Here is a 26,708-nt window from a genome sequence, read left to right as displayed (position 1 = left end):
GTCTTTATTTTAAATTCTGTTTTGTCTGACATGGGAATTGCTACTCCAGCTTTCTTTTGATTTCCACTTGCATGGAATATCTTTTTCCATGCCCTCACTTTCAGTCTGTACGTGTCCCTAGGTCTGAAGTGAGTCTCTGGTAGACAGCATATATACAGATCTTGTTTTTGTATCCATTTAGCCAGTTTGTGTCATTTGGTTGGAGCATTTAATCCATTTACATTTAAGGTAGTTATCTATATGTATGTTCCTATGATCATTTTCTTAATTGTTTTGTGTTTGTTATTGTAGGTCTTTTCCTTCTCTCGTGTCCTGCCTAGAGAAGTTCCTTTAGCATTTGTTGTAAAGCTGGTTTGGTGGTGCTGAATTCTCTTAACTTTTGCTTGTTTGGAAGGGTTTTGATTTCTCCCTCGAATCTGAATGAGATACTTGCTGTGTAGAGTAATCTTGGTTGTAGGTTTTTCCCTTTCATCACTTTAAATATGTCCTGCTACTCCCTTCTGGCTTGCAGAGTTTCTGCTGAATGATCAGCTCTTAACCTTGTGGGGATTCCCTTGTATGTTATTTGTTGCTTTTCCCTTGCTGCTTTTAATCTTTTTTCTTTCTGTTTAATTTTTGATAGTTTGATTAATATGTGTATTAGTGTGTTTCTCCTTGGTTTTATCCTTAATGAGACTCTCTGTGTCTCTGGACTTGATTGACTATTTCCTTTCCCATCGTAGGGAATTTTTCAACTATAATCTCTTCAAATATTTTGTCAGACCCTTTCCTTTTCTCTTCTTCTTCTGGGACCCCTATGATTCGAATGTTGGTACATTTAATTTGTCACAGAGGTTTCTGAGACTGTCCTCAGTTCTTTTCGTTCTTTTTTCTGTATTCTGCTCTGCAGCAGTTATTTCCACTATTTTATCTTCCAGGTCACTTATCCATTCTTCTGCCTCAGTTATTGTGCTCTTGATTCCTTCTAGAGAATTTTTAATTTCATTTATTGTGTTTTTCATCAGTGTTTGTTTGCTCTTTACTTCTTCTAGGTCCTTGTTAAATGTTTCTTGTATTTTCTCCATTCTTTTTCCAAGATTTTGGATCATCTTTACTATCATTACTCTCAATTATTTTTCAGGTAGACTATTTCCTCTTCATTTGTTTGACTTGGTGGGTTTTTATGTTGCTCCTTCTTCTGCTGCATATTTCTCTGTCTTCCCATTTTGTTTAACTTACTGTGTTTTGGTCTCCTTTTCATAGGCTGCACGTTCATAGTTCCCGTTGTTTTTGGTGTCTGCCCCCAGTGGGTAGCGTTGCTTCAGTGGCTTGTGTAGGCTTCCTTGTAGAGGGGACTGATGCCTGTTTTCTGGTGGGTGGGGCTAGACTTTGTCTTTCTGGTGGGCAGGGCTGCATCCGGTGGTGTGTTTTGGGCTGTCTGTGACCTTAGTATGGTTTTAGGCAGCCTCTCTGCTAATGGGTGGGGTTGTGTTCCTGTCTTGCTAGTTGTTTAGCATTGGGTGTCCAGCACTGAAGCTTGCTGGCCGTTGGCTGGAACTGGGTCTTAGCATTCAGATGGAGATCTCTGGGAGAGCTCTTGCCGATTGATATTACTTGAGGCTGGGAAGTCTCTGGTGGTCCAGTGTCCTGAACTTGGCCCTCTACTTCAGAGGCAGAGGCCTGACACCAGGCCAGAGCACGAAGACCCTGACAGCCACACAGCTCAAGTTGATTGTGGGGATTTAATCCACTGATTCTGAGACTTACCAGAGAAATTTCCCTTTCTCCTCTTTGTTTGCACAGCTCCTGGGGTTCAGCTTTTAGTTTTGGCCCCCACCTCTGCATGTAGGTTTCCCTCACGATTCCAGGTATGTGGGGATTTTCTTGCCTTTTGGGAAGTCTGAGGTCTTCTGCCAGTGTTCAGTAGGTGTTCTATAGGAGTTTTTCCACATGTAGATGTATTTTTGATGTATTTGTCGGGAGGAAGGTGATTTCCACATCTTACTCCTCCACCGTCTTGAATGTGCACCCTTCACCTTATTTTTAAAGTTCATTTTTCTAACTTAAAAAGTAATATAGGAAATACAGTAGAGTGGATAAAAGAAAAATTACCCACAGTCTCACTTGCTCTAATGAACTTCTGAGAAATTTCAAAATGGAACAGGGGAGCACCTTGTTATTTTGTGAGTTCCCTTGTCCCTTAGAGTGAGGAGGGCACCTGACTCCAGAATAGTGTTTCCTTTAGGAAACAAAACTTGCCCAGTTTTGATATGTGTGCACGTTTGTTGTTAAGTAGAGGGAAAGAACTGCAAATATGTCCATATGTACATATGTTATACACCCATACTTATGTAAATATGACCAGATATAAATATAATAATTATCTCATCAGGCTGGAATTGTTCTGTTGCTGTCTGCTCAGAAATGAGGCAGATGGTTTCTCAAGGTTTCTGTGATCTATTTCTCTGATTAGAGGGCTCAGAGATTTCTCTCCTCATGACTTGCAGGTTGACTCTTGCTGTCTCACCAAGTTAACGATTTTTTTTTACTCAGGGACTCTGGGGGTGCAGGAAGAGCTTAGAGCTATTTAAGCCCTGGCATCAAGTGGGTGAAATATCAAGCAGTCATGTGTGATCTGGGAGGCAGCAGCAGCAAAAATAGCTGACTATTAGGTTTCTTAGTAACAGATGCGTTGAGCCTTTGATGCTGCTGCATAGAGTGTTAATAAATGAACAATCCAGTAGACATCACCCAGAATATTCTTGCTGCATTTTAAAGTACATGTGAATCGAGGTTCCCAACCATGCATAGTGTTTTCTTCCCCTTTCCACAAAACCTTGGTACCTTCAGATCTCTTAAGACAACCATACACAGGACTCATGGGATTGTTTTCTCCAGAACGAGAGTAGGCATGTAACGTTTATGAACATACTGTTTCTGGAAGCTGTTGGGCAGATCAGTCTTATTCCCGCTAGTGACAGAGTGGAGGTACTAAAAGAGAGCCCACTGTTTATTTACATTTAATCAACTTGCTGAGCTGAGGGATTGGATCAAATGCTACCACTTTGTGATGAAAGCAGTCCACCTTCTGAGGGTCATGGGTGAGAAGAGATAGTGCTTACAAACATGGAGGGGGTGGTTAAGTCACCATATCATTCAGGATATGTTTATGTGTAACAGAAAACCCCATATAAGATTTACTTATTTAAACTATTGTTGTTACTGACTGCAAAGAACTATTCTAGGTGCTGGGGATAAAGGAGTGAATAAAACAGACAAAATAGCCCTCTTTTATTCTAGTTGAAAAATGGACTTTTATCACTCACATCAATGAAATTTGGAGATAAAATGTCCAAGGCTGGTGTAGTCCTCCACAGTCTTCAGGAACTCAGACTCATATTGTCCATCTTCTATCTTGTTTTTCTATCTTCTTTGACATCTGGCTTCTACTTCCTTGTCCAGACCATCCAGATTCAGACCAGGAAGGAGGAAGAATAAAAGAGGTATCCATGCCTTCCCTTTAAGTTCTGTAAGTTACCTGTAGCACTTCCCCTTGTGTCTCATTGGTCAGAATTTAGCCACAAGGGAGGCTGGGACATTTAGTCTTTATTCTAGGAGGCTGTGTGCCCAGCAAAATATCAATGAGGAGGAAAAAAATATTGTGGTAACTGGTAGTCTGACACAGTCATCATAAAGTCAGGAACAAGTTGCCTTAGGCTTGATATGGTAGTTTTAAGGACCTGACACAAACAACAGAGAAGGGACAGATGGAGAAAGGGCATTGTGAGGATACCCACCTTAGATTGCCCACCACCTTAGAGTGGCCTAGATCTGTTGGAGAGCACTGATTCATTTTTCCTTCTGTGTCAATGCTTGCCTGTAGGTCCATCTTACCATTAAGAAAAGCCTGTTAAGTAGTTTGCACCATATTTATTGAGCACATACTATGTTTGGAGAGCTCAGTAATCTTTAAAATGTACTGCCAGAAAGTGTAGGGAGGTAGATACGGAGTTTCAGAGTGGCCTTTTCCTTGGAAGGTCCTGCTGAGGCTCAGGACCAGCCCTAGGTAAATTGTAAGATGGCCCCATGCTGGTCCATCACCCATATCCCCACAGATGGAAGAGAGCTCCATTCTCCAAGTGACCACTCTCTGGTCTCTCCCACTGCCTCAGTGGCTCTACTTATGTAATAGGTCTTTCTGGTCCATCAATATGTAAACCTTCATTAAGACCTAGAAAGAAAGCATAAGCTACTTAAAGCAACCTGAGTTTCTTTCCTCACTCTGTAGCTCCTGTACAAGACATTTTTTTTTCTTTATTTTCATGCAGGTAATTTTAGAATGAGAGATTCTTATAATCTAAAGAGGCTTTGGCAGTCATTTAGTCTAAATTCCTTCCTGAGCTTCTCTTCCTTAAAGCTGTGTTCCTCAAGTAATGTGCCATGGAAGTTTAGGTATTAACAGGAGCTCTGAAAACGAGTCTCAAAGTCAAGAAAGCTTGGGAAACAAGAGTACCAAATTCCCCACTTGGAGATTGGCAATATAATTAATTTTTATAGGCTGGCAAAATCCCATACCTTACATGAAAATGTAATTGTGCAGGAGTAAACTATTGATACCTGCAGAAAACAAGAGCTCACCACTGAGGATTTAGAGCCTCTCAGAAGCCTTTCATGGTGGCTTGGATGAAGTGTGAAGGTCCCTGCGTTATTCGCCAATCCTTCAGTCATGAAGCTGAGGAAAATGTGTCGCCAAAGTTCTATCAATGTTTAAGCATGCTGGGACTCATTATCCACTTGGTTGATTATTCAGTTTTTCTTGGTCTTCATTCTGCCCCCAGCTGCCTCCTCCACATCTGGTCTTAATTGTGAGAAATGCATCAGTACATTTCTATCAGAAGATGAGGAATGGAAAGAAAGTGTGTGGGATTAGATCTCAAATCAGGGGAATTCCTTGTCATTCCAAATGTTACCAATGAATGAAATTGATAATTTAAAATAAAATACTAGAGAGACCTTCAAGATGGTGGAGGAGTGAGATGTGGAGATCACCTTCCTCCCCACAAACACATCAGAAATACATCAGAAATACATCTACATGTGGAACAACTCCTACAGAACACGTACTGAACACTGGCAGAAGACCTCAGACTTCCCAAAAGGCAAGAAACTCCCCACGTACCTGGGTAGGGCAAAAGAAAAAAGAAAAAAACAGAGACAAAAGAATAGGGATAGGACCTGCAACTCTTGGAGGGAGCTGTGAAGGAGAAAAAGCTTCCACACACTAGGAAGCCCATTCTGGCAGAGATGGGGGAGTGGGTGGAGGGGAAGCTTTGGAGCCATGTAGGAGAGTGCAGCAACAGGGCTGCAGAGGACAAAGCAGAGAGATTCCCGCACAGAGGATCCATGCCGACCAGCACTCACCAGCCCGAGAGGATTGTCTGCTCACCCACCGGGGGGGTGGGGGCTGGGAGCTGAGGCTGCGGCTTCGGAGGTCAGACCCCAGGGAAAGGACTGGGGTTGGCTGCGTGAACACAGCCTGAAGGGGGCTAGTGCGCCACAGCTAGCTGGGAGGGAATCCGGAAAATGGTCTAGAACTGCCAAAAAGGCAATAGACCATTGTATCGGGGTGCGTGAGGAGAGGGGATTCAGAGCACTGCCTAAACAAGCTCCAGAGATGGGTGCAAGCCGTGGCTATCAGCATGGACACCAGAGATGGACATGAGACACTAAGGCTGCTGCTGCAGCCACCAATAAGCCTGTGTGCAAGCCCAGGTCACTATCCACACCTCCCTTCCGGGGAGGCTGTGCATTCCGCCACTGACAGGGTCCCGTGATCCAGGGACAACTCCCCCGGGAGAACGCACAGCATGCTTCAGGCTGGTGCAACATCACGCCGGCCTCTGCCGCCGCAGGCTCGCCCCACATTCCATACCCCTCCCTCCTCCCCGCGCCTGAGTGAGCTAGAGCCCCCTAATCAGCTGCTCCTTTAACTCCGTCCTGTCTGAGCCAAGAAAAGACACCCTCAGACGAGCTACACGCAGAGCCGGGGCCAAATCCAAAGCTGAGCCCCAGGAGTTGTGCGAACTAAGAAGAGAAAGGGAAATCTCTCCCAGCAGCCTCAGGAGCAGCAGATTAAATCTCCACAATCAGCTTGATGTACCCTGCATCTGTGGAATACCTGAATAGACAATGAGTCATCCCAAATTGAGGAGGTGGACTTTAGGAGCAACGATACATATATTTTTTTTCCTTTTTCTCTATTTGTGAGTGTGTATGTGTATGCTTCTTTGTGTGATTTTGTGTAGCTTCGCCTTTACCATTTTTCTTAGGGTTCTGTCTGTCCATGTTTTTAGTATAATTTTTAGCACTTGTTATCATTGTTGGATTTGTTTTCTGGTTTGGTTGCTCTCTTCTTTCCTTCTTTCTTTTTTTAAAATTAGTTTTTAATTTTTAAAAAAATTTTAATAATTTTTATTTTCTCTTTTAATAACTTTATTTTATTTTGTTTCCTTCTTTCTTCTTTTCTCCTTTTACCTCTGAGCCGTGTGGCTGACACAGTCTTGGTACACCGAGTGGGTGTCAGGCCTGTGACTCTGAGGTGGGAGAGCCGAGTTCAGGACATTGGTCCACCAGAGACCTCCCAGCTCCGCATAGTATCAAACAGTGAAAGCTCGCCGAGAGATCTCCGTCTCAACACTAAGACTCAGCACCACTCAACGAACAGCAAGCTACAGTGCTGAACACTCAATGCCAAACAACAAGCAAGGCAGAACACAACCACACCCATTAGCAGAGAGGCTGCCTAAAATCATAATAAGGTCACAGACACCCCAAAACACACTACCGGATGCAGCACTGACCACCAGAAACACAAGATCCAGGCTCATCCACTGGAACACAGGCAGCAGTCCCCTCCACCAGGAAGCCTACACAACCCACTGAACCAAGCTCAGCCACTGGGGGCAGGCACCAAAAACAACGGGAAGTACAAACCTGCAGCATACGAAAAGGAGACCCCAAACACAGTAAAATAAGCAAAATGAGAAGACAGAAAAAGGCACAGCAGATGAAGGAGCAAGGTAAAAACCCACCAGACCAAACAAATGAAGAGGCAAGAGGCAGTCTACCAGAAAAGGAATTCAGAGTAATGATAGTAAAGATCATCCAAAATCTTGGAAATAGAATGGAGAAAATACAAGAAACTTTTAACAAGGACCTAGAAAAACTAAAGAGCAAACAATGATGAACAACACAATAAATGAAATTAAAATTTTCATTTATTTTTAATTTCAAAATTTAAAATTTTAATTTATTTTTAAAATCAAGAGCAGAATAACTGAGGCAGAAGAATGGATAAGTGACAAGGAAGAAAAAATAGTGGAAATAACTATTGCAGACCAGAATAAAGAAAAAAGAATTGAGGACAGGGCTTCCCTGGTGGCACAGTGGTTGAGAGTCCACCTGCCGATGCAGGGGACACGGGTTCGTGCCCCGGTCAGGGAAGATCCCACGTGCCGCGGAGCAGCTGGGCCCGTGAGCCATGGCAGCTGAGCCTGCGTGTCCAGAGCCTGTGCTCCACAACGGGAGAGGCCACAGCAGTGAGAGGCCCGCGTACCGCAGGAAAAAAGAAAAAAAACACATGGAGGCTAAATAATACACTACTTAATAACCAAGATATCACTGCAGAAATCAAAGAGGAAATAAAAAAATACCTAGAAACAAATGACAGTGCAAAAAAAATGACCCAAAACCTATGGGGTGCAGCAAAAGCAGTTTAAGAGAGAAGTTTATAACAATACAATCCTACCTCAAGAAACGAGAAACATCTCAAATAAACAATCTAATCTTAGACCTAAAGCAGTTAAACAGATAAGAACAAAAAACCCCTAAGTTAGCAGAAGGAAAGAAATCATAAAGATCAGATCAGAAATAAATGAAAAAAATGAAGGAAACAGTAGCAAAGATCAATAAAACTAAAAGCTGGCCCTTTGAGAAGATAAACAAAATGGATAAACATTAGCCAGACTCATCAAGAAAAAAAGGGAGAAGACTCCAACAACAGAATTAGAAATGGAAAAGAAGTAACAACTGACACTGCAGAAATACAAAGGATCATGAGAGATTACTACAAGCAACTCTATGCCAATAAAATGGACAACCTGGAAGAAATGGACAAATTCTTAGAAAAGCACAACATTGCGAAACTGAACCAGGAAGAAATAGAAAATATACACAGACCAATCACAAGCACTGAAATTGAGACTGTGATTAAAAATCTTCCAACAAACAAAAGCCCAGGACCAGATGGCTTCACAGGCGAATTCTATCAAACATTTAGAGAACAGCTAACACCTATCCTTCTCAAACTCTTCCAAAATACAGCAGAGGGAGGAACACTCTGAATCTCACTCTACGAGACCACCATCACCCTGATACCAAAACCAGACACAGATGTCAGAAAGAAAGAAAACTACAGGTTAATATCACTGATGAACGTACATGCAAAAATCCTCAACAAAATACTAGCAGACAGGGCTTCTCTGGTGGCTCAGTGGTTGAGGGTCCGCCTGCTGATGCAGGGTACACGGGTTCATGCCCCGGTCTGGGAGGGTCCCACATGCTGCGGAGCCGCTGGGCCCGTGGGCCGTGGCCGCTGGGCGTGCATGTCCGGAGCATGTGCTCTGCAACAGGAGAGGCCACAGCAGTGGGAGGCCCGCGTACCGCAAAAAAAAAAAAAAAAAACTACTAGCAGACAGAATCCAACAGCACATTAAAGGATCATACATGAGAATCAAGTGGGTTTTATCCCAGGAATCCAAGGATTCTTCAATATACGCGAAACAATCAATGTGATACACTCTACTAACAAACTGAAGGATTAAAAAACCTATGATCTTCTCAAGAGATGCAGAAGAAGCTTTTGACCAAATGCAACACCGATTTATGCTAAAAACCCTCTAGAAAGTAAGCATAGAGGGAACTTACCTCAACATAATAAAGGCCATATATGACAAACCCACAGCCAACATCGTTCTCATCGTTCTCTTAAACCATTTCCTCTTAGATCAGTAAAAAGACAAGGTTGCCCACTCTCACCACTGTTACTCAACATAGTTTTGGAAGTTTAACCATGGCAATCAGTGAAGAATAAGAAATAAAAGGAATCCAAATCGGAAAAGAAGAAGTAACGCTGTCAGTGTTTGCCAACGACATACTATACATAGCGAATGCTAAAGACTCTACCAGCAGCTACTAGAGCTAATCAATGAATTTGGTAACGTTGCGGGATACAAAATTAGTGCACAGAAATCTCTTGCATTCCTATACACTAATGATGAAAAATCTGAAAGAGAAATTAAGGAAACCCTTCCATTTACTGCAACAAAAAGAATAAAATACCTTGGAATAAACCCACCTAAGGAGACAAAGGACCTATATGAAGAAAACAAAAGGCCTATATGCAGAAAATTATAAGACACTGATGAAAGAAATTAAAGATGCTACAGATGGAGAGATATACCATGTTCTTGGATTTGGAAGAATGAACATTGTGAAAATGACCGTACTACCCAAAGCAATCTACAGAGTCAATGCAATCCCTATAAAACTACCAATGGCATTTTTCACAGAACTAGAACCAAAAATTTCACAATTTGTATGGAGACACAAAAGACCCTGAATAGCTAAAGCAATCTTGAGAAAGAAAAACGGAGCAGGAGGAATCAGACTCCCTCACTTCAAACTATATTACAAAGCTACAGTAATAAAGACAGTATGGTACTGGCTCAAAAACAGAAATATAGATAAATGGAACAGGACTGAAAGCCCAGAGATAAACCCACACACATATGGTCACCTTATGTTTGATAAAGGAGGCAAGAATGTATAATGGAGAAAAGACAGCCTCTTCAATAAGTGGTGCTGGGAAAACTGGATAGCTACATGTAAAAGAATGAAATTAGAACACTCCCTAACACCATACACAAAAATAAACTCAAAATGTATTAAAGACCTCAATGTAAGGCCAGACACTATAAAACTCTTAGATGAAAACTTAGGCAGAACACTCTCTGACATAAATCACAGCAAGATCCTTTTTGACCCACCTCCTAGAGAAATGGAAATAAAACCAAAAATAAACAAATGGGACCTAATGAAACTTAAAAGTTTTTGCACAGCAAAGGAAACCATAAACAAGACCAAAAGACAGCCCTCAGAATGGGAGAATATATTTGCAAGTGAAGCAGCTGACAAAGGATTAATCTCCAAAATTTACAGGCATCTCATCCAGCTCAATATCAGAAAAAGAAACAGCCCAATCCAAAAATGGGCAGAAGACCTAAATAGACATTTCTCCAAAGAAGATAAACAGACTGCCAACAAACACATGAAAGAATGCTCAACATCACTAATCATTAGACAAATACAAATCAAAACTAAAATGAGGTACCACCTCATACCAGTTAGAATGGCCATCATCAGAAAATCTACAAACGGTAAATGCTGGAGAGGGTGTGGAGAAAAGGGAACCCTCTTGCACTGTTGGTGGGAATGTAAATTGATACAGCCACTTTGGAGAACAGCATGGAGGTTCCTTATAAATCTAAAAATAGAACTGCCATATGACCCAGCAATCTCACTACTGGGCATATACCCTGAGAAAACCATAATTCAAAAAGAGACATGTACCACAATGTTCATTGTAGCTCTATTTACAATAGCCAGGACATGGAAGCAACCTAAGTGTCCATCAACAGATGAATGGATAAAGAAGATGTGGCACATATATACAATGGAATATTACTCAGCCATAAAAAGAAATGAAATTGAGTTATTTGTAGTGAGGTGTATGGACCTAGAGTCTGTCATACAGAGTGAAGTAAATCAGAATGAGATAAACAAATACTGTATGCTAACACATATATATGGAATCTAAAAACAAGAAAGCAAAAATGGTTCTGAAGAACCTAGGGGAAGGACAGGAATAAAGATGCAGACTTAGGGAGTGTACTTGAGGACACAGAGAGGGGGAAGTGTAAGCTGGGATGAAGTGAGTGAGTGGCGTGGACTTATATATACTACCAAATGTAAAATGGATAGCTGGAGGGAAGCAGCCGCATAGCACAGGGAGAGCAGCTCGGTGCTCTGTGACCACCTAGAGAGGTGAGATAGGGAGAGTGGGAGGGATTTGCAGGAGGGAGGAGATATGGGGATATATGTATATGTATAGCTGATTCACTTTGCTATAAAGCAGAAACTAACACACCATTGTAAAGCAATTATACTCCAATAAAGATGTTAAAAATTAAATTATTTAAATAATATACCAATGGATTAAATTGTTTTATAAATTCTCTTTCTGATTGACTCTCCAGAGAGATCTTAAACCCTCCCTTTCACTTATACTTGATTTGATTATGTTGTTATTTGGGGAAGTTTCACGTTTCCAAAATGGTCCATCATTTCCTCTTTTTTTTTTTTTTTTTTTTGGCATGTTCTGAATAAGCTTAGGGCTTTGTAAGCCAAGACCAGTCAGCCTTTGGAGAGTATATTTCATTTTATTTTTTCAGGTTCTCTTATTTATGTCCACAGTCCTAAACCTGGGGGGTTCTTTGTTTTGACGTATACTAGTTACTAATACTTAGTTTATGTAACTGCACTTGTTTGTCTTTAAAGACAGCTGTTTTTACTTTAATAGTGACCAGTTTTGAGAAATGGATAGTCTATTACTGAAGTGTAAAAATATTTTTAGTCCCCAGTGAATGAGGTAAAAATTTTTTTTTAATGAAAATAAGCTCCCTGGCTGAGGCATTTTTTTTAAACATCTTTATTGGAGTATAATTGCTTTACAATGATGTGTTAGTTTCTACTTTATAACAAAGTGAATCAGTTATACATATACATGTGTCCCCGTATCTCTTCCCTCTTGCATCTCCCTCCCTCCCACTCTCCCTATCCCACCCCTCTAGGTGGTCACAAACCACGGAGCTGATCTCCCTGTGCTATGCAGCTTCTTCCGACTAACTATCTATTTTATGTTTGGTAGTGTATATATGTCCATGCCACTCTCTCACTTTGTCACAGCTTACCCTTCCCCCTCCCATATCCTCAAGTCCATTCTCTAGTAGGTCTGTGTCTTTATTCCCGTCTTACCCCTAGGTTCTGCATGACATTTTTTTTTCTTTCTTAGATTCCATATATATGTGTTAGAATATGGTATTTGTTTTTCTCTTTCTGACTTACTTCACTCTGTATGACAGACTCTAGGTCCATCCACCTTACTACAAATAACTCAATTTCGTTTCTTTTTATGGCTGAGTAATAATATTCCATTGTATATATGTGCCACATCTTCTTTATCCATTCATCTGTTGATGGACACTTAGGTTGCTTCCATGTCCTGGCTATTGTAAATAGAGCTGCAATGAACATTTTGGTACATGACTTTTTTTGAATTATGGTTTTCTCAGTGTATATGCCCAGTAGTGGGATTGCTGGGTTGTATGGTAATTCTATTTTTAGTTTTTTAAGGAACCTCCATACTGTTCTCCATAGTGGCTATATCAATTTACATTTCTACCAACAGTGCAAGAGGGTTCTCTTTTCTCCACACCCTCTCCAGCATTTATTGTTTCTAGATTTTTTGATGATGGCCATTCTGACTGGTGTGAGATGATATCTCATTGTAGTTTTGATTTGCATTTGTCTAATGATTAGTGATGTTGAGCATTCTTCCATGTGTTTGTTGGCAATCTGTATGTCTTCTTTGGAGAAATGTGTATTTAGGTCTTTTGCCCATTTTTGGATTGGGTTGTTTGTTTTTTTGTTATTGAGCTGCATGAGCTGCTTGTAAATTTTGGAGATTAATCCATTGTCAGTTGCTTCATTTGCAAATATTTTCTCCCATTCTGAGGGTTGTCTTTTGGTCTTGTTTACGGTTTCCTTTGCTGTGCAAAATCTGAGGCATTTTAAATCTATCCAAAGCCAGCCTGAAAAGATGAACAGGTCTGGCAGCTCAGCCATCATTGCTAAAGGACATGGCTCCAGCATTGACCTTCAGCTCTGTTGGGAAAGGCCACAGTGTTCTGCCAAGAAGGGGATCTGGTTGCAAGTATGTGATGGCAGCCAGCTGCTGACAGTGGTGCATGGGCAATGGAAAGATGTGTTGGCTCAACTCTGACAACACCAGAGCTGACAGGTCCCTGAGAGATGGTGATATCTAGTGGCTTAAAGTTGTGTTGTGTGGAATCCCCCTCAGGGTCATCTGCCACAACCCAGTGATCAGAGCCACTTTCTTTTCTTTGCTTTTTGCGTAATCTTTGTTTGAAGAAAAGGTTCCATAAGTGAAATAAAATTTTAAAGTGGGAGTTCAGTTCATTTTCCTCATTACATTGGGGTGGAGTTGGGGGGACGGTGATGAGAACATTTGTCCATGGTCACAGAACTTGCCGGTGGCTCAGTGCAGAAGTGGTTCAGACCAGGCCCATAGGAAGTGAGTCCCATAGGGAGTGGGCCTGTACAAAATGTCTAGGACCTGTCACACTTAAGACATTCTTCTTCCCTTTTCCAGGCAAGTGGCGCCTGGGAATTCCACCCCCATCTCTATGCCACCCATCTAAATAAGATTCAGACTGACTCACCTAAAATGCTCACCTGCTGCTTAGTGGCTATGAGACTTTGAACAAATTTGAATAAATATAACCTCTTCGAATCTCATTTTTCTCACTTAAAAATGGCAATAATAAGACTTACCTCAAAACTTGTTGAGAATTAAATACAGTTGGCCCTCCCTATCTGAAGGTTCAGCCAACCACAGATTCAGCCAACCTTAGATGGAAAATACTCCAGAAAAAAAGGAAAAACTCCAGAAAATTCCAGAAAGCAAAATTTGGATTTGTTGCTCACTGGCAACTATTTGCATAGCATGTTATTGTATTTATAACTATTTACATAGCACTTACATTATATTAGGTATTACAAGTAATCTAGAGATGATTTAAAGTATACAGGAGGATGTGCATAGGTTATATGCAAATATGATGTCATTGTATATAAATGACTTGAATATTCATGGATATTGGCATCTGCAGGGGCTCCTGGAACCAATTCCCTGTGGATACAGAAGGGTGACTGTAATAAATGTCAGATCTGAAAAAATGTTCATCACAGGCCTGGCTCTTGATAGGCGCTCCGTCAGAGGTGGGCATTAGTGCTTGTGTTCTTCCTGAGCTGTGTTTCAGGAAACTCACTCATGCTGGTGGCAGGAAGGTGGGAACAAGGGTACTAGGTCTCACTTATCTGGAAGCTATAGAATATGTGCCACAGGCCTGGCAAAGATTAACTTGAGAGGATCTTCTTGGGGGAAACTGGATCTCAAACCTGGCAGTGGGTACAATTCATGGCCAATTTCCAATTAATGATAAACAGTTCTAAGCTAGTCAGAAATCTTCCTTCTCCGTGGGAGCTCTGCATATGAGGCAGCAGAAGAGAATCCAGATGAGGGAAGAGCTGAGTTGGGGTAGGAGACAGAACCTGGAGCAATTCCCTAAGCAGAAGAGGTAGCTTCTTGAAGCTACCAGCATGCTAAAAAGGCACCCTTGAAAGTACAAGAAACTATAATTTCCAGAGTCTACTGCTCTGTGTTCACTTTCCCTGCTACCTGATAATACTCGAGCTGCCTCCAGGCAACTTCCTCAAGGCTTGGTCTGTTTCTGTCTGAAGGTGACCCTGAGTCTAAGAGAGAGGCGGCAGTTAAAGTCTCCGCTACCTGAGAAAGCTCTAAATGAGAGTGAGCTTTGTGAAGAGCTGCCTAAAGCATTTGGGAAAGGAGAAAAAAAAAAAAAAAAGCTGAATTATTTGTATTTCCCAGGGATCTTCAGGGCCTCTGCTGTGCTAGTATTCAGGGTGTCCTGGACATCTCAGTGGACCCTGAACACATCCCTGCTCTTCCTTAGCTTCTGGTTTAGGGAAGTCATTCCTGTGTCAGGTCAGGAAATCATCTGTACTTACACTGCCCACTTGGCTAGATTTCTTCCCTTAAAACAAACACTTCCCAGTCTCAGTGTGGAGAATCCTCTAACTGAAACAGTCCTCTCAGGGAGAAAAGTAAACAACTCTTGCAGTTCTTCTTTATTTGTGATTCATAAATCTGTTCCAATTCATCTTTAGTTTTTCCTTCACCCATGCAGCAAGCATTTACTGGGTGTCACTGTTTGCCAAGCACAGTATTAGGCACTGGATACAAAGCTAATGGAGCTCTGGCCCTTTAGGTACTTAATACCTCACTGGACATTCCCCAAGCAGCAGGATATCACAGCAGGGTAGAAAGTGCTCAGAAGCTATCCCAGCCCAGAAGAGGGATCTCTAAACAGAGTGTGTGTGGTATGGAATGGACTGTGTCCTCCTGAATTTCCCATGTTGAAGCTCTAACCCCCAGTGTGACTGTATTTGGACATAGGGCTTTTAGGAGGAAACTAAGGTTAAATGAAATCATAAGGGTGGGGTCCTAATCCAATTGGATTGGTGGCCATATGAGAAGAGGATGAAAAAGAGATCCCTCTCTCTCTCCACATGCACACAGTGGGAAGGTAGCTGTCTGCAAGCCAGGAAAAGAGGTCTCACCAGAGCCTGACCATGCTGGCATCCTGATCTTCCAGCTTCCAGGACCGTGAGAAAGTAAATTTCTGTTGATGGTATTTTGTTGTGGCAGTCTGAGCTAAGATAATATGTGTGTGTGTTTGAAGGGCAGTGGGGCGGTGGGGTGGGGAGATAGGAACTTCCCAGAATTGTTGGCACCTCACCTGCCCCCAAAGCACTGTCCGGCTTTGTCATCAGGCCTTGAAGATAAATGTGTAGGGCTGACTTCTTGTAGTTCATAAAATTTCTTAGCCAAGTCTGGGATGACTTCCTCAGGACTCAGCAAAGTCAGCCTAGATATGTACAGTCCTGTCTCCCAACTCAGTCCCAACAGGGCCCAATTCAAATCCCACCACTTCTGGCACTATCTGTAATAGAACTGATATCTCTCTCCTTGGGAATTATTTGAAACTTGATCATGACATTTTCATATGTTCTTGTTATATTACGCACAGTTAGATTGACTGTCACATAAGTGCGAAGATCATGTCACTTATTTCTTTGCCTCTATTCCTAGGAAGGTAGAGTAGGGCTTGCGCATAGAGCCTGGTCCACGTTGTTGCTGTCACCAGACAGACTTGGCTGGATCTAGGCTCTGTTGTTTACTACGTGACTCTGGGAAAATTATTTAACCTCTTTGAGCTTTGGTTTCCTCATCTGTACTACGGTGATAATATTAGGGCTTATAAGATGGATTTGATGGCACAGTGAGTGAAGCATTGTGTATAGAGTGCTTACCACGGGATCTGGCCTTTAGCACATGTTGGTGTAGGTCTTGTTGAAAACTTTTTGATATTTGTCTTTACCAGACCCCGTCTCTCACTTCCATGTTTCCTCCTGCAAGACCATTTACTGAGTGACTCACCTATTTGCTGGAAAAATGAAGATAACCTGATGGGCTTTAAACTCTGTTTCTTAATATCAAGGAGATAAAAGGTAGAGGAGGGAGAGTAGAGAAGGAGAAGTGAGAAAAGAAAGAAAGGACTGGGAGAAGCAGAGAAATCGCATTTATTCTACCAGTGTCTTACCTGTGCCGGCCTCCTGCCATTCCTGACCTTAGACACATTTGGGCCTGAGGAGGTGGGAGCGGGGAACCACAGCCAGCCAGGGATCCAAGGCTGCAGCCTGGAGCACAGGGTCCTCTTTAATGAAAGGGCTGCATACTGCACGGTGTCTGCCAACTGCAGTGAGCTGAGGGCTATACAAGGGGGCCAGCGCCCAGGGAAGGGATGCAGAGCCTGTGGAGCCAAGGGAGAGGAGGGGACCGTGTGACCCAGGGCTTTGTGAGGGCACTGGGTTGCCCGGGTAGGTGAGCTTGTGGAGAGCACTGAGCATCCTTGCACCTTGGAGGAGACCCATCCCCACACGGCAAAGACAGGAGACCGAGAGAAGGAGATTGCACCTCACCCATGTTGGTAAGGTTCCTCTACTTGGCCCAGTCTTCTGACACCCCTCCCAGAAGCACAGACCCCACCTGAGCTCAGGGTGGCTTGTTTCCTGGCTTGTGCAGAAAGATTTAGAAACAGGTTGTAGTTTGAAAATGTTTCCATGAGCTTCAAAAAGAGATGAAAGGATGAGAGACAGGAGGTCAGTAGGGGTTCAGAGTTAGAAACCATCAGTCAACTCTCTGGAGAGTCCTTACGGAAGTCATACTTATCCATGCAAAGTAAGGGGAGAAGGAAGATAGAAAGTTGTTCTACCGCAGATGAGGGGTTAACCGTCTCCCCGTTTGTAAGTCTTCACGGCACTTCCCCCTAAGGTTTCTGCAGTCCTGAATTATTTTTCAAAAGTCTCATATCAAAGTACAGCTTTATTATTTTCAAGGAAAACTCACAGTAATAGAATTTGAATTTATTTAGCCCTATGGTCGTGTGTCATTTCTTTTGTAAATATTACTCAGTGTAGTGTGTTCTAACTTCACATATAAAGCAAAACTGAGGAACCAGGGTGGGTTACATAGCAAACCAGTGTAATCAGCTCTACAATCCAGAGAGCACTGTGGGGAGAGGAGAGGATATGGTTTTAGTTGTCCCTATTCCATGTCTGAGGCAGGGTCTCAGGAGGAGGTGCGGTTCTAGCCCGCTCGGAAGAACAGGACCAGACTAATAAGTGGAAATGTCAGGGAGGAGGTTCCAGCTCATTGCAGGAGGGAACTGTGAGTTGGTGCGTGCCCCCAGCACCGGAAGCATTCAAGCTGGGGCTGGGTGGCCATCACCAGAGAGGAGGAAGCGGGTGTGAGCTTTGCTGTTCTGCTCTCCTGTTCTGCCCCGGCCAGCGGTCCAGGGCGCCGATGAGAGTAGCAGGTGTGGCTGTCTTCCTGATAGAAATCTTCAAAGACTGAGACTGCTTCTCCCTCAGCCCAGGCTCCTTTCCTTATTTACTCTTTTGGTAAAATGATCTTTTGTCAACCCTCTAAACCATTCTGAGCCCACTGAAACCTTTTAGACTTGACCACCACTTGGGTTAAACCTCCCAATGTGTGAAGTAGCAATTTATTCTTATTTTGGTTTTAAAGAGACCTCTTTCAGGTTTCAAGGAGGTGCTTCTCAAACTTCTGGGAGTTTGAGAATGATTCTAATTCTCTTCATGATTCTATAGCCTCTTCTGGGTTTTGCCTTCCAGACTATGATCCTCATATATTGTCTTTTCCATACTTAAACCTGTGAGCCACCTTGAGAGTTTTACTGTGCTTCGCTAGATCTTTTCCAGCTTTTTAAAAATACCTTCGTGAAGTAGGATATCCTGAACCACGTGCAGCTTTTCCAGCTTACATTTCTGCAGGTTTATGCATATTTACTCTGTGGGAGGCAGTGTGGTGTATATGAAAATGCGTGATTTTAGGGCATAGAAAATCCTGGATCTTCCACGGATGTTATGGGCTGTGTGACTTTGGGGAGTTATTTAACCAGCCACTTTGAGCATCAGTTTCCGCATTTGCAAGATGGAGATAGCAGTAGGCACCTCAGATGTTCATGAGGATAAACAACTTGGCTTTTTTTTTTAATATTTATTTATTTGGGTGCACTGGGTCTTAGTTGAGGCACGCGGGATCTTCGTTGCCACATGCGGGATCTAGTTCCCTGACCAGGGATGGAACCCAGGCCCCCTGCACTGGGAGTGTGGAGTCCTAACCACTGGACCACCAGGGAAGTCCTGCAACTTAGCATTTTAAAGCCTAGTACCCTGTCTTGAGTTCAGTAAGCCCCGAATAATTTAGAGGAGAAGGAGCTGGAGAAGGAGAAGAAAGTTCCCATTCTTGATTATAATATCTTTTTAATGAGGGACCTATTTAATGAAACAGGTAATAATTATCTCAGAGCAGTATATTTGAACCTCCCTGTCATATTCCAATTTCACTTATCTGGGTCATATTCATTTAAACTGATCTCTTCTTCCATTCCAGTCAAATAGATAAGAATGTTGTATTCATGCATTATTAACCATAACTTAAACTTACAGCCTTGCATCTTTATAAACATAAGTGAGTAATATGTGAGAGAGATAGAGAATGAACCCCCTATCTTCTGGTTAATGTTTAGACAGTCTTGGCACCTCCCAGAAGCAAGAGCTACAGCGAGAGAAGTGGGAGAGGAGCAAGCTGCCAGGCAGAAGCCTCTCTCGGCGTTCCATCAGCAAGGAGAGGTGGGTGGAGACACTGGTGGTGGCCGACACGAAGATGATTGAGTACCATGGGAGCGAGAATGTGGAGTCCTATATCCTCACCATCATGAACATGGTACGTCAGACCACGTGGGGACAGGGGCAGCTGGTAAATAGATACCACTAGAGATGCTCCATCCCCCAAATAAGAGACCTTCTTTTGATCCCTTTTTTTTTTTTTTGCGGTACGCGGGCCTCGCACTGTTGTGGCCTCTCCTGTTGCGGAGCACAGGTTCCGGATGCGGAGGCTCAGAGGCCATGGTTCACAGGCCCAGCCGCTCCGCGGCATGCGGGATCTTCCCGGACCGGGGCACGAACCCGTGTCCCCTGCATCGGCAGGCGGACTCTCAACCACTGCGCCACCAGGGAAGCCCCCTTTATTTTTTTATTCTTATTTATTTATTTTTTGGCTGCACAGCTTTTAGGATCTTAGTGCCCCGACCAGGGATTGAACCGGGCCCTTGGCCCTGAAAGCGCAGAGTCCTAACCACTGGACTACCAGGGAATTCCCTGGTCCTTTTAATATATATATGTATATATTTGTTTTTATATTTATAAATATATTCCATGCCTAGATAATTAAGGACAAATTATTCTTTCTCTTAAAAACATGTATCCTAGGAAAACTTACGTATCATGTACATTTTCTACTAGTTACTTATCAAGTGACTCAATCATTTTAGTATGATTTTTTCCTCACTGATTTATATAAGTTCACAAATGAGGAAACTGAGACGAAGAACTAGAACATGATTTCTTCAAGGTAGTTGGAGCTAGAATTGGAATAAAGTTAAGGACCCCTAATTTGAAGCTTCCGTTTTGCCTTGTAATGCTTCCTGCTTTCCCACGTGGCCGTATCTCACTCACCTTTGCACTCCACCAACAATTCCTGATCTATAAGATAAGGGATTATTTCAAGTACGTTACAGTTCTGTTTCTTCCCCTCCTCCAGCATTTATCTGTTCTCTGTTCATGTGAGGCTAACGGTTTTCCGTTTCTGACTCTAGGTCACCGGGTTGTTCCATAACCCAAGCATTGGCAATGCCATTCACATCGTTGTGGTTCGGCTCATTCTACTTGAAGAAGAAGAGGTAAGGAATAGTTTCCCCAATGGTCTTGTGACCTGGCTTTTCACACTCCCTACCTGCTTCCTTCAGAAGAGCTGTGGATGGACAGGAAAGAGGGTACCAGAAAGACGTTTGGAAGCCCATCCGTGTTATTTTCTTGGGAATTCAGGGATGTCAAGTGGGAGATAGAGAACGTTTCCAAGATATACAGACTTGAAATCATCTGACGGTCTTTGTATCTAGTAACTCACAAATCAGGTTGACAGCAGTGACTAAGAATGTTCCACAGTGGAAACAGACTAAATCATGTTATGGCTGGGTGATTCAAATAAAAGTTAGGAGAGACATGGAACTACTGAACCTTTTACACCGTTTATTTACCTCTTGCATATTAATACATGTCTCTCGGATCTGGGCCCGCTTGTCTCTCCGCAATTTTACTTGGGGATTCTATCTCTTCTCAGAGACTTAGAGATCATGTGTATGCTGAGACTCAACTGATACCTCAAGCCCAGACCTCCTACTTGAGCTCCAGACTTACATCCAGTTGCTTATTTGACATCTCAACCTGGATGTGTTCTACTCCACTTGAACTTGGAAACTTAGTCCAAAGTGGAATTCTTGATTACTCCCTGCCCGAATCATCTCAGCCCTGCCTTCCACCCTTCCCCTACCCTCCATCTTACCCATCTCAGTAAACGGTGCTGTTGTGTACTGTTACATAAGCCTGGGAGTCACTCTTGCTTCCCTCCTTTCTTATCTTCCACGTTCCACAGCAAGGCCCACCATGCTCCTACCTTCAAAGTGCATCTCAAAATCACCCACTGTTCGTCGTGTCCACAGTCATTGTGTTGGCTTATGGCTTTTATCATATCCTGCCTAGACTACCACAGTGAGATCCCAGATGCTCTTCCTATCTTAAGCCTTCCCTGACACCCCCAACACCCTAATCCGATCTCTGCGTAGCAGTTAGAATGGCAATTTTAAATACAAATTGAGTTGCTCCACTGAGCAAAACTATTTAATGGATTTATGTTGTTTTTAGAACAAATTCAGCATTTCTTACTGCGTCCTGCAGAGACATTCACGGTCTAGCCTCCGTCCACCTTTCCATTTTCTCCTCGTGTCACTCTCTGCCTCGCTTACCCCACATCCCCCCACTCTGCCCCCCCCGCCCCCGCACTGGACTTCAGATAGGCTCCAGAACACGCAAGGCCCCCCGTCAGCCTCATGGCCTATGCACTTGAGGTTCCCAGTGCCTGCATCACCCCTGCCCTGGCTCTGCTCATGGCTGGCACCGTCTCACCTCTCAGGCCTCTGTTGAAATGCTGCCTCTTCAGAGAGGTCTCAATGACCAGCCTACCCAAAGCTGGTCCCACTTAACTGTTCTCCATCACAGAAAGTGATTTACTTCCTTTATTGATACCACTCTTGCAATTCATTAACAGTCTGTGTATTTGTTTTCTCTTTTCTTGTTTATCTCAGACACCATCAGAATGTGAATTCCATGAGAGCGGTGACTATGTCCCTTTATCCTTGGCTTTGTCTCCAGCACTGAACACAGTGCCTGGCCATGAATGAATGAATAAATAAATGAATGAAGTAAAATTTAGTGAATGACTGAACCAGCCAACCTGATGAGATGACTTTGCAATCTATAGCACTTAGCCAGCAGCTGAGATATGTGAAGAAGGGCACCGTTCAGATCTTCATCAGCGAGAGATCTGAGGTCAAAATGCTCAGGGCAGGGTTGATTGCTTTCGGAGTAGAAGCCTCCAGGCAGAAGATTTTAAAACAACGATCTCTGGAGCCTGATCCTTTTTCCTTCTTCTCCCCTCTACCATCACTATTTCCCTTAGTCACTCAAGATATACTTTGGGTATCTTGGAATACCGACGGATATATTATTTCCCTTCCTGTAAACCTTTTGTTAAGAAAATTTACCCCAAACTTAGAAACCAGGCAAAACAAAAACTATGTGTCCTTTCAGTGTCTAACATGACCTATCTCACTCTATGGGAATGTAACTTTGTTTGATTATTATTCATGATTGATTAGGGTCTAGACATGGTAAAGTTAGGTGTTAACATGCAGGAAACTGATAGAGTACAAATGGGTTTTGGACAGTAGAGATGGAAATGATTTGTATCCAGCAAGAAGATAACTGCAAAGACTATGGTTTTATTGGTCTGTGGAACATTATGTAATTTTGTATCTAATGTAGCAGTCTTAGGCCAGCATTCTTTTTTTTTTTTTAAACTGACTATAGTTGCATCAGTTTCATGTATCTGCCTTCGAACCAGCTTTGCCATCTTGCCTGTCTCCTTATTAGTGAGTTAAATATATCTTGAACATGTGCTCACTATATATCTGTCTGAGAATTATGTTTTTAACTTTTTGAAAATTATACCTGGATACCTTGGAGGACAAATTTTTAATACTGTATAATGGCCTAGCATATATGCATGCTTAGCTACACGGGGAAAAAAGGAAGGTTCTTCTGGGTGTGGGAAGGAAAAACCTTTACCCTCTGCTGTTTCAACAGCAGCACTAGTGGGAGCTCAACATGTGGCTTCTGTGGATTTTGGGCCCCTTTTAACTCTGTAGCTCTTCATTCTAGGAAACAATGCCACCAAAGTCTTGCTTCCAGTGGAATCCTTTGAAAGAACTGGATTGGCCATTACCTCTCTGACCCCATCACAGTTACGTTGTTTTTCTTCTTCCCTTCCTCATTTCACAAGTACAATGAGACACAAATGATTTGCTGCAAAAATCCACGGCTTCCTTTCTCCCACTTGCCAAATATCTTCCTCATTCAAGCTTTTATAGAATCTCCAAGGGGTACAAGGTTCATAATTTGACAACAGAATGGCCAGCTCATTGGAGAGTTGCAGTTCACAATTCTCATTTTCTTGATTCCCAGATCATGGCGCTAACTATTCTTCACATCTTGGACTAACGAGCAACCCCATCAACAGCAAACAGCAATGATTCCAGCCCTTAACTTACACCAGGGTAGTGGCCACGGGCAGAAAGTACAGTGTGAGGTACTGGGAGGTGACTGCTCTTGAGCAAGGATACCTGAGTTCGAGTCCTGACTCTGTCATCATCCCGTAGGTAACTCGGAGAAAGTCACATCATTGCTCCATCCCTCCTTTTTTCTTCATCTGTAAATGAGAAGCACGTTGTGGTACGTCAACTCTGTCTCATGCTGTGCTAGCTGGTGAGGGTACAACTATGAATCAACATCGTATTTCTGATTCTGAGGAGCTTAGCATCTCCTGCACAAAGGCACAGAATAGAAAATTTCAAATTGAGCTTGTCATGAATACAAAGAAAAGAAAAAGAGTACCTGGGATAAGGAAGGATACTTGGATGTCTATGCTGGGTTTTAGAGGACGAGAAGAAATTAACCAGTGAGGAAGGACATCCCAGGAAGGGGAACCTAGAAGTAGGGACAATAGCCTTAGTGCTTAAACTAAGCACTAAGCATGCATATATGCTAGACCATTTATCTGTGAGAGGCTGTGAACACACCACTGATCATGAACCACAAAATGGGAGGCTCAGAAACCTTGTTGTGAAAAAAGGAGACAATGAGATTTTGTCGCAGGCAGGAGAGAAAACAGCCGATCGAAACCTGCCCACCTCCGTTCACACCTGGTCTTGTTCCAGTGTTACCTGTCTCTGTGCGTGACATCATCATCCTTCCTGTTGTAGGAGCCAAAGACCCAGAAGGCATCCATGACACCTCCTTCTGCCCCCTCCACCCCGTATCCAGCCCATCATCACGTACTGACAGTTTTCTCTGACCGTCTCATTTACATCACTTTAATTCAGGATACAGTTATCTCTTTCCTGGGCTATAGTTGTATGTACTTTCTGGTCTGCTTGGATTCCTTTTGATCTTGTTTTCTCATTGCAGCCAGGACGATCACAAAATGGTAATCTGATTATCTCTACCCTCCTGACACCCCTTTCCAAAGCCCATCCCTGGTTTAAAGCAATCCAGTGTTTTCCTGATTCCCTCTCTGATCACTTACTATGCCCTCCTTGCTCTTGAGATAGAGTGATAGTCTTCTACTTATCATGTTTTCTCCTGCTGCTGGTCTTGTTGTTGCCTGGACCGTCTTCCTTTTTGACTTCACTTAGTTAACACCTTCATCCTTCAGATCTCAGCTCAAGTGTCTCTTGGCTGGGGAAGCCTTCCCTGGTGTCCACGTCCAGTAATATTTTATTATATACTCCCACAATACTGCATTTCTCCTTCATAGCACATATCCGAGTTGTAACTTTACATCTATTTGCCTGACACACTTTCCTCCGTTAGTGTGTAAGACTGGGTCTGGCAAAGGTTGGGTCTGGTGTTGCTTGCCACTTAGCCCTACTGGTATATAACAGATAAGAGAAAGAGTGAATGAGTGAGGCCAGCAGTCAGTGGGTGAAGATAAGTGGCCAAGTCATGACAAGCCTGTGGCCCCATAAAGGGGTTTGGATCTAATCCTGTGGGAGTCTCTGGCTGATTCCAAACTGAGAGATGAAATGGAGAGAAAGGCTTTAGAGAGATGGCTCTGAGGCTCTGTGGGAAGTGACATGAGGTGGGGAACACTGAGGTAGGTCTCTTCCGTCAGTGACTTTCTATGGCTCTCATCTTTCCTATTCAAAGTCATACCTGACAGCTAACACCATTTTGGACTTCATTTTCTGTGGTGGGTTCCAGAGACTTGGTGGTTAACCTACATAGATAAAATACAGTCTCTCTATGTCAGTTACTGCCATGTAAAAAACCACTGGGGAATTTCACCACATTTTGAGAAGAAATTAGTCGGATGCAGTACTAATTTGGGAGCATCCTGGAGACGTCTCAGAGAATAGAGGGTCACATTTTGGACCAGTGGAAACTCAGGTACACAAAACCATGAGCTGGAAAGATTTGTCTAGCATATTAAGACATCATGGTGAGATGAGATTGGCCATGTGTTGATAATTTTTGAAGCTAACTGATGGATTCATGGGGATTTATTATACTACTCCTTCCACTTTTGTATATGTTTGAAATTTTCCATAATAAAAAAGTTTTTAAAAATTAAAAAAAAAAAAAAAGACATCAGGGGCCAAGAAATCAGAGTGGCTTCAGAGATGAGCCAGCTTGCTCTCTGTCCTATCCTGCCTCCATCCAGCCCTAAATCAAATTCTCATTTCCACTTTATGACCCTAGTCCTATCCTTTGAACTTCCATTCTCCCTCAAGGACTCGGACACAAACTTAACCTTTAGCCCTTTCCACTTTAGACCAACTCATTCAATGGCCTCCCTGCTCTACTTTTGGGCTGCGGTTACGGATAGGATTGCTCCCTTCCCTCCTACTCTTGTGAGCAGTTAACATTGTAGTGAGCACAGGTTTATAGTCAGTCCCCCCTCTTTCTAGTCATGTAACCTTTGGTAGGTTACTTATCTGTGTCTCCATTTCTTCATTTGGTAAATATTTACTTCCTAGGGTTGCTATGAGAATCAAACATGTTAATTCATGTAATAGTCAGCCTCGTATCTGGCTTGTAGAAACCACTCCATCAGTGTTATTTGTCAGTATCATTCTTATTCTTACCATTGTCATCATCATCAGGTCCCACAACAACCCTGGAAACTTGTTACTATAATACTCATTTCACAGATGAGGAAACTGTACCAAAGTCCTTGACAGAAAACAAAAAACCTAAAGGAGAAGATTAGAATCATAAGAAGTTGGAGACTTCTTTTAAGAACAGGATGGAGACAAAACTGGGTTGGGAGAGAGTTGGGATGACGCCAGCCAGATGGGCCCCAGGTCGCTGTGCCATTGAGGGGTAGAGCCTGCGGGTGTCAGGCTGGCTTGAAGGAGCTGCAGTAGGGCTGACAGACGGGAGGGAGATGACTTTTCACAGAGGATTTCGCTCTTGGTCTCAGAGTGATTTAGTGTTGGGTTCACTTCTGTGAGCCTCTGGGGTTAAAAGCCTGTTAACTCCGGCAGTTCAGGCTGGTGACTTCCCTGCCCCCAGGGTGATTTGTGGGTCTGTTATAACCTATAGAACTGCTGCTTTTTCAAGATAAATGTCAAAAATAAGGTAAATGAATTCATACATTCATCACTTTTTTTAAAAATCAAGTATCTCGGGTTTCCCTGGTGGCGCAGTGGTTAAGAATCCTCCTGCCGATGCAGGGGACATGGGTTCGAGCCCTGGTCCGGGAAGATCCCACATGCCGCGGAGCAACTAAGCTCGTGCGCCACGACTACTGAGCCTGCGCGCCTAGAGCCCGTGCTCTGCAACAAGAGAAGCCACAGCAATGGGAAGCCCGCGCGCCGCGACAAAGAGTAGCCCCTGCTCGCTGC

The 26,708-nt window shown here is 43.0% G+C and overlaps 1 protein-coding gene across 1 annotated transcript in view; it reads left to right on the top strand.

Moving 5' to 3' along the window:
* Positions 1 to 26,708, top strand: part of ADAMTS12 (ADAM metallopeptidase with thrombospondin type 1 motif 12) — a 388,886-nt gene that overhangs the window by 200,764 nt on the left and 161,414 nt on the right. The window contains 2 exon segments of the mRNA XM_065874119.1: positions 19,155 to 19,351; positions 20,283 to 20,366. Of these exon segments, the coding sequence (XP_065730191.1) occupies positions 19,155 to 19,351; positions 20,283 to 20,366 (281 nt within the window).

Source organism: Phocoena phocoena, chromosome 3 (assembly GCF_963924675.1).
Source record: "Phocoena phocoena chromosome 3, mPhoPho1.1, whole genome shotgun sequence".
NCBI classification, from domain to species: Eukaryota; Metazoa; Chordata; class Mammalia; order Artiodactyla; family Phocoenidae; genus Phocoena; species Phocoena phocoena.
The sequence above is the reverse complement of the archived record's forward strand: the minus strand, read 5'-3'. Positions and strand labels throughout refer to the sequence as shown.